This window comes from Oreochromis aureus, linkage group 10 (assembly GCF_013358895.1).
Source record: "Oreochromis aureus strain Israel breed Guangdong linkage group 10, ZZ_aureus, whole genome shotgun sequence".
Lineage (NCBI taxonomy): Eukaryota > Metazoa > Chordata > Actinopteri > Cichliformes > Cichlidae > Oreochromis > Oreochromis aureus.
In genome coordinates, this window is record NC_052951.1 from 28382827 (window position 1) to 28391638 (window position 8812).

Consider the following 8812-nt stretch of genomic DNA (forward strand, 5'->3'; position numbering starts at 1 on the left):
TACTCAAATATACACTCACCAGCTACTTTACTCTTCTTTTGATTTTATTTGTCAGTTACATTTAAAGGCTTCAATAGAGTTTTTTAATCTTAATAAACACATTTTTTCACATTAGCTGCTGTTCATATTTAAAAATGACGACTTGCAGCACTTCTGTAGGCCTCGTGCAAGTCTACCTTAGACCAAACCTCTCTCCCCTCTTTCCTGTCTGCTGTGTCCTCTGTCCTGCCCAATAAAAGGATGTACCGGTAACTAAGTACATCAAGCTCCACCACAAAGGGATTACTTGTTCATAAGTGATCCATGCCAAAGACCTTGACAGAATTGCATTAATTTATGTTCTGAGATCTGTGAGGCTATGCAAGCTACTAACACCTGTAAAATAAACACATGAACCATGTATATGTGAATAAAGCGTCACAAGACTAATAAACCTTGTACAAAAATAACATATAATTAAGAAAAGAACATTAAAAAGTACTAAAAATAGAAAGACTGAACAAATGGGGGGAATTTTTTTTTTTTTTAAAGTAACTTTTCTGCATTTTTTTATGTGGAAAACTCCTTTCAGATGATATTTGATTATTAAAGCATTATAGTGCTGTGTGAGAAATCCTCCCGTGTCAGAGAATTAATCGCCGTTTGTCCGTGTCCTCAGGTACAGCTGGAGCGGATACGACAGGCGGACTCCTTGGATCGAATCAAAGTAATCCTCAATGACACCAACTTGACTGACATCAATCAGCTTCCAGAGACATGATACCACTGAAGGACGACTGCCTTCACTTTCATTTCCCCTTCTTTCTATTTCACTGACCCAGTAACATATTACCCGACCCTTCCTCTTCTTCTTCCTCCTCCTCCCCCCCATAACCACCTGGGAAGAGTTTGGAGGGACATGGACAGACGTGGCATGAGGAGCTCATGGCCTTTTGTGTACATTAGAAGTCTCTGAACACACCACAGATAGAATAATGAAGAAGAACACTACTAAAAAAAATAAAATGTAAATAACTAAATGTGGACGGAGGGAGCGGGCGGAGGTGCTTCTCCCTGTGGGTTCTGTCTGTCTTGTTTCTACTGTAGATACGACTGTCTGTATTAGCTCGACCAAAAAAAGGTTTGTCGTCCTCTGAAGCACTTTTCATCTGCGACTTCTCTTTCCAGGTAAATAGAAAATAATTGGATGCATAAATTTTCCTCCGTCTGTTCTCAAAGCGGTTGATAATCGCTTCCTTTCTCCTCTTGCTTGTTCTTTCCGTGTTTTGTTTTGGGGTTTTTTTTCCTTTTTCCTCCAGTTTTCTTGCTCTTTTTTTCTCTCTGTGACATTTCCACCCTCTTCTGGTCATTTTTAACTCTGTGACAGCAGCACGATGAAGGAAGGAAAATACTTGCACATAATTTAACCGGGATAAGAAAATGTGGAAAGTAACAAAATGCGAGCAATACCCTTCATGTCTTCAGCACCCTCTGCTGTGTTTTTGCTCTGTTTGTTGCTCTTTGGTGTCTGACAGATGCCTTTTTTTTTCTTTTTTTTTTAAAGCTGCAGAAATACAGTGAAGAAACATTAGTCACGTTCAAACTTGTGTTTTTGTTTCTCAACATGTTTAAAAAAAAATTAAAGAGAAGAAACACTAGTTAATCCAGGTCATGTCAGGTAAACGGATGTTTAGGTGAGGAGGGAAATTACAGAATTAAAACAGGAAAGTAATGGCTTTTAACACACACTTTGTTCCTGGTATTCTTTTCCTTTTTTTGACTTTCCTTAATGTACATCTGAAGATCTTAATTTATCGCGGGCTTTTTAAAGGTGTGATGGATGGATCGCCTGCAGGCCTGTTGTCCCCACAACTAGTGATTTTTCTAAAGTGTAAAGAAACAGTTCATTCATCACTACGAGGATTCTGTTGTCTCTGAAGCTACTAATTAAATTAAATCACCTTTAAGTGTCGGGGTCTTTCTCTCTAAGGACTTCAGTGCACCAGAGGCTAACCATCAGTGACCTGTGGGTTATGTGTAATTGGGTAAAAAAAAAACAAGAATTACTAAATGGAGGTGCTTCCGTTGTTCATGGAGAACACCAAACCAGTCAGTAAAAATCACTTTGGCTGGTTCTACACAACCAAAATCGTATAAATGCTAGCACTAGCTGCCACATCTACAAAGGAAAAAAACAACAACTGCAGTCTTCATAATGGCCAGCAGGGGGCGACTTGGTCTCTAGGTAAAAATGTGTTTCCAAACCAGTTGGCAAGTAGTTGTTGGAGGTTGCTACTTGCTGCAAATGACGACTGTTTGCAGATAAGCCGGTGTTAATCCATGCAAAGTACTGCGTCCACGGCAATCTGCCAGCAACCAAAGCAATCACAAGGAAGTTTTTTGTGATCGATTTCAGGCTAGCAACTGCCTGCAATCTCCAACCATTTTCCAACCGGTTGCAGAGCACCCAGTGTTTAGCAGGGCGTCACCGACTGGTCTCTAAGCCTGCATGACTGGGCCTAGAGAGACCGCCACCAACCTTCTGCAAACACTCGGCAACCTGTTGTGGAAGCCTTTTCTTAACAACTGGTGGTTGTTACATTATCAGTATCTAGGCCTGCGTGAACCTGAGGCCTAATGTTGAAATCAATGGAAAAATAAACGTTCAGTCCCTTTCATCTCAGTAAGTACTTTCCTGACGAGTTTACAGTTTCACTCACTAGTTTTTTGTAAATGATGGTCCATATCAGATTTAAAAAGGACGTGAGCACACAGCCTCTCAGTCAGTAAACTCTCCAACCAATGACCTCTCGTTTCTAAACGCTCAGACTACGTCCACACTAGCCCGGATAGATTTGAAAACGGCGTTTTCATCTGAAAATGCTCCGCGTCCATACTAGCGTTTTCAGTCATTTTCACAGTTGTGCGTCCACATTGAATCGGATGAAAATGTTCCAGTCCTGCGGATGCGCAAAAGCGAGTGAGAATTAAAGAATTTGAAGAAAAGCTATCTGGAGCATGTACAAAACTGATATTCATCTTTTTTAGGGCTGTCAAAATTGAGAGCAATCAAAACAACCGCTGTATAATCCACTCCGCTATCTTTGTTTATTTGGTCACATGACTAAAATACGTCATCGTTTTAGAAAGTCTGCGTTTTCGTGTGTCCACACTGCGACGGGACAGCTGCGTTTTGAAATGTATGCGTTTTCGAGAGCGTTTTTAAAACGCTGCGTTTTTCCTTGAGGAAAGCGCCGTCTCAGTGTGGACAGGAGGCCAAAACGGAGAGAAAACGATGCGTTTTCAAACGAAAACGCATTAGTGTGGACGTAGCCTCAGACAAACCTCATTCAACACTTCTGAGTGTCTGACATTCAAACGTGCTTAATGTCACAGTTCTGCTGTGAAAAGCTGAGACCATACACTGGGATTTATTTACAAAGTTCACAACCCACCATTAGTAGCAGATTTAAAGGTTACCTACTCTGCCCACTTCCAGCTCTGTATCTTTATTCTTAGACCCGAGTAGGATAGCTTTGCATGACTGGATGGTCAAAATAATACTTGTTCGACTTAAACAGTGCCTATCTGCATTTGTCTGAAATGAGATCTTTTAGTGCCACTGTTTCTTCAGATTTGCCCCCAGCTTTGAGCAGCAGGTGGGTGAGGCTGACCATGACATAAGACAGAGCCAAGACAAGACGAATCTGCCAGAAACGGTGTGTTTAGAGCTTGTAGATACGTGTGTAATATGAGCAACCATCATTATAACAGTACGAGAGAAAATAAGAGCGTAATAGGTCCCCTTTAGATATGAGAGTATGGTTCAAAAACGGTCTGGTTGTCATGCATGCATCCCTTCTCTCTTTAAAGTCTGTGTCTTGTTGCTGTTTGTGCTTTTCACACACGGGTATATTTGCTAACACTTTCTGACAGCTGCTGCTGGAAGATATTCATCGTGTTGCTTTCATGAAAACTGACAGAAGTCGGCGAGAAGTGGAGTGACAGTTTGCTTCACTGTAAAAGAGTGTCATGTTGATTTTTTTGACATGAACGACAAACTGCGAGCACTTCAGCTGCATTTCAGGAGCAAACTGCCAGAAACTGTGCACCGCTGCTCCCAAATTTAAACTACGTTCCTTCAGTTTTCTCTTTGAAGGCGACCTGGAGGGACATCCACAAACACCTCTCATCTCAGACACATTCCACAAATTTGTAACGTGACCCAAACTGTTGATTCACTACTGACAGCCAGAGGTTTTTGGACAAGTGGGTATATTTCTTAGCCGGTCTCCATGCTCTTTGGACACCTTTACAAGAACTCCAGCTGTGCATTTTCTTCTGCTAATCCAATATATGGTGATTGGGTGGAGGAAAGATGGCCATGTCACCAGTTTATAGCAGAAACTGTCACCGACAGCCAGTTAGCCAGTTCAGAATCGCCAATTAATCCAACATGAATGTCTTTGGACCCATGTACACATAGGGAGAACATCCAAACTCCACACAGAAAGGCTTCCGCTGGCTGGTGGATTCAAACTTAGGACCACCCTGATGTGAGATAGCAGTGCTAACCACTACATCAATGTGCCGCCCACATGGCACACTGCTCTGTTCACTTATAAAGCAATTCACTCGCCTCATTCCAGGCTCTGAGTGTGCAGTGTGTAGCTACATCACTATTAGTCTCTTTCTGTTTATGAGGTTCCAACCAGGGCTATTATAGTGGACTAGAAGTACACTAAAACCAGGTGTGAGACAACATTTTAACTCACTGAAGTAAAAGTAGATATAGCATGAGGCTTTACTAAAGCTGCTCAAATTTGTCAACAAGCATCAGAAGGCTTTGGTTCATATGTTTTCTGTCACAACAGGGATTTTCATCCTGTGATGGACATCACCTGTCCAGATCCAGGTGTACCCCCGCCTCTTGCTTTATAACAGCTGGGATAGACTCAGCTGAGATAGACTCCAGCGTGGTGAGCCTGAACTGGATAAGCGCTTAGACGGATGGATGAGTGGAGGTGGATGTGTTCCTGTCACAAGGAGTTTTATTCTAGACTTCTTAAATCGCGACCCTGACAAATACAATCAACAATCATAAAGAAAACTAACTTTAGTTAAAAAGCACTTTAAAAACAGCCACAGGAAAAAGAAAGAATTAATACACTGAAAACACCAAGAAAAAAACTATAATAAAAACAGTTTCAAAAAAGGACAACTGTGCAAAGGCGATCTATTCCATAACCGAGGGGCAGCAATCAAGAATGCTCTGTCCCCCACCTGAGCTTGCACTTAGAGTTCTGTATAGGTTTGAGCAACTGGTCGTATGACCTGAGGGCTCGAAGAAGTACGACAAGGAAAGACCAATTAAGGATTTAAAACAAAGTACAAGAACTTTTGAGAGTGAGAGAAGAGAAAAGTGTGAGAAAAGTCCAATCTTGAAAGCCACAGAAAGTAAGATAAAGCTTTTACATAAAAATGTAGAAGCTTTGGTTCAAACCTGTTTTGTTTTGCATGCCCCAGATTGTCGTATAGGCCGGATTAGAAGGTGATAAAGCTGTCAGATGTTACACAGTTGACTGCAGATTCTTTTTCATCGTTTTTTAATCCAGACTTTTTGATCATAAGAAGTTGCTAATCAGGAGCTATTAGTGCTCTGATCTGTAAAACAGTGCTGCTCTTTATCCTCAAGCCTCTTTCAAAATAAAAAATTCAGCATGTGAGTCAGAAGACGTGTGTCTAAGTCTGCATTTGTGCCTTGAATATGGCTAAAACTGAAAATGTGGAAAAACTAGTTTTCTCAGATGACTCAAAGGAGACTTACTTCCTTTACTGGCACAGAAAGTGAATGCACAACTTCATCAAACTACATATTTTTTTTTAAAGATGCAAATGATTTTCCGGGAGCTGGCTCGCTGTGTGATGTTCTGGACTGGTATGAAAAGGCTGAACACAAAGCTTCAGATTCATGGAAACTATGACGCAGGATAGCCTTTCTTCCATTGTAAAAGAAGTAAAGATGTCGAAAGACTACTCGCAGAGCACGCAGAAGCAGCTTTGCTTGGTTTGAGAACATATTGATCACTTTTTTTTGTATTTTCCGGCCTGCATGTCAAACATTTCCTCACGTTTCGTTGGGTCTATGAGGGTGAAGGAAAGCCCTGAGCTGAGACCTGTGAGAGATGAATGCAGTGAGTTTCCAAAGTGAATTCTGGATATAACTTCCTCTGAAAGCTTTATTGTGTTTGAATTTTATTTATGAAGACCAAATAAAGTCTTGTCTATAACAATTATTATATTATAGTGTCATATGATGTTAATATGAGATGATTCTGAGCTGGTCATCACAGATTGGGCTTTTATTTATTAAATCTAATGTCAAAAAAAGAAAAGGATATATAAGTAAATGTTCAAATGAAATTGGTCTAAAAGTTCTCACTGTCTACTGCTACCTTGTTTTTAGTGTAAATAATAACTAATTACTCAAAGTGCACTTTAATTTTGAATTTTTACTGTTAAATTTAATGATGCTTAATTTAAAAAACTTGGATTTTGGGTCATTTTTGTAGCCAGTTTTTACAGCAGCTGTATAAAATTTTACAAACTAGAAAAGTGATGACTCAGATACGATGACAGAGGTTTTATTCTTGCACTTTTCTCTCAATTAGCCACTAAAAACTGACTCAAGTGCACAGTTTGAGCTTTTATTTTCTTGTTATTTTCCTGGAGAACGAGAAAAAGGAGATGAGGCTTTGCACCTGAAACATTAACTCTGTTTACTTTCATTTAAGTTAAATCACTGTCTCTCCCTGCAGAAAACAATCGGAAAATCCTCTCATAACCACGTGGATCCACAGAGGGGGAAGTGAGATTTCATACTTGCATATATGAGAAAAATAAATGGGAAATAAATGAAAATAGAGAAGGCAGAAAAATCCCTTCATTCTTTAAAGGTCTGGCATCAGAGCTTTGATAAATGTCTAGTTTTACATTGTTACATCCACCCACTTATTTACAGTAGGTACAGTGTTTGTCATTAATCTTTTAGTAAGTTGAAATAAAATACTGTCCACTTTGTTAGGTACACCTGTTGAAGTGCTAGTTAGCCCAAATATTTAATCAGCCAATCCCACAGCAGGAAGTCAGTGCATGTAGGCATGTAGACGACCTGCTGAGCATCAGAATGAGGAAGAAAAGTGATTCAAGTGGCTTTAAGTGACAGACTGGCTGGTCTGAGTAATTCATGGATTGCTACAAAACCATTTGTAGGGTTTACAGAGAATGATTCAAGAAAGAGAAAATATCCAGCGAGCTGTGGTTCACTGGGTAAAAATGCCTCGTTGATGTGTGACTGCTTCAAGCTAATAGGAAGGCAACGGTAACTCAAATAACCAAACTGTGGTATGCAGAAGAGCATCTCTGCAGGCTGACTCTTGAAGCAGATGGGCTACAGCAGCAGTAGACCACGCCGGGTGCCACTACCGTCAGCTAAGAACAGGAAATTGGGACTACAGGTCACACGGGCTCACCAAAATTAGATCATAGAAGATTCTTGAGAAACATTGCATGATCTGATGAGGCTCAATTTCTGCTGCAACATTTGGATGGATGGGTCAGAATTTGGCATGTATCTGACCCAATCAATCCCTTTATGACCACAGTGCACCCGTCTTCTGATAGTTGCTTTCAGCAAGACAAAGCACCGTGTCACAAAGCTCAAATCACCTTAAACTACTTTCTTCAACATAACACTGAGTTTTATGTACTCAAACGGCCTCCACAGCCATCAAATCTCAATCTGTTGGAGCACCTCTGGGATGTGGTGGAACATAAGTGTGATGTCATCATTTCAATATCATGAGGAATGCGTCCGGCACCTTGTTGAATCTGTGCCACAAGAAATTAAGGCAGCCATGAGGGCAAAATGAGGTTCAACTTGGCAGACAAGTATTCACACCTACCATGAGATTAACATGATAATGATAATTAATTATCACTAACATGATAATTAACCTGACATGCACGTCTTTAGACTGTGGTAGGAAGCCCAGAGAGAGCTCACTCAGACACAGGAAGAACGGTGGATGCAAATCCACACTGAAAGACCCCAAATGACTCGTGGATTCAAACCCAGCCCCTTCCTGCTGCAAAGGTCTGGTCCCCTCTCCTGAAATCTAATCATTCTTACTGGTATACTAATAATATTTGTTTCCAGTGACTCAGCATGTGTGGACAATGCCAAAAGATAAGACGATGGTTCATATTTGGAGAGGCGCAGTTCCTCCAGTGCTCAGGTTTAAAGTTATCATACCGTGCCTTCATATCTTTTCCACACAGGTGATTTTTTTTTTTGGTTCGATATCTTGCCATCATTGATCTGCTATTAGAAACCTTCCTTCATTTTACCTCCATACTTTTATGCATTATGTTGCATTCAGGCCCTGGAGAAATGATTCCTCTTTTTAGTATGTATTTATGAGCAGATGGAGCTCTTCACTTCATCACGCCATCACAGGAGGGATTGTAATAAAATGTAGTAGTTTTTTTTTTCTAAGCAAACTACTGCAGACAGATTTTATAAAGATGATTACAGATCAGATATTTGAGCTGTTAGAGATTGAGGATTTTCCCCTTTCTGCTTCAGCGTGTGCAGACTGTGCTCCATCACGTCGCTGATCCTGCCGACTTCAGTACAACATCGAGTGTACTGTGCTTTCTGCACAGCACCAAAAGCACCACCATTATCAGTTACAGACTGTGGCTCCTAGGCCATCCTCACTACAGCATAACTATCAGCTGACTGTCATCTCACTGCTTTACAAGCATCACA

At 40.6% G+C, this 8812-nt stretch overlaps 1 protein-coding gene across 2 annotated transcripts in view; it reads left to right on the forward strand.

Moving 5' to 3' along the window:
• Positions 1–2657, forward strand: part of rabep1 (rabaptin, RAB GTPase binding effector protein 1) — a 50316-nt gene extending 47659 nt beyond the window's left edge. For both annotated transcript variants that reach the window (XM_031750292.2, XM_031750293.2), the window contains one exon: positions 659–2657. In XM_031750292.2, coding sequence (XP_031606152.2) covers positions 659–760 — 102 coding nt within the window. In that variant the 3' untranslated portion in view covers positions 761–2657. The remainder of the gene's footprint in view (positions 1–658) is intronic.
• Positions 2658–8812: the final 6155 nt, after the last annotated feature.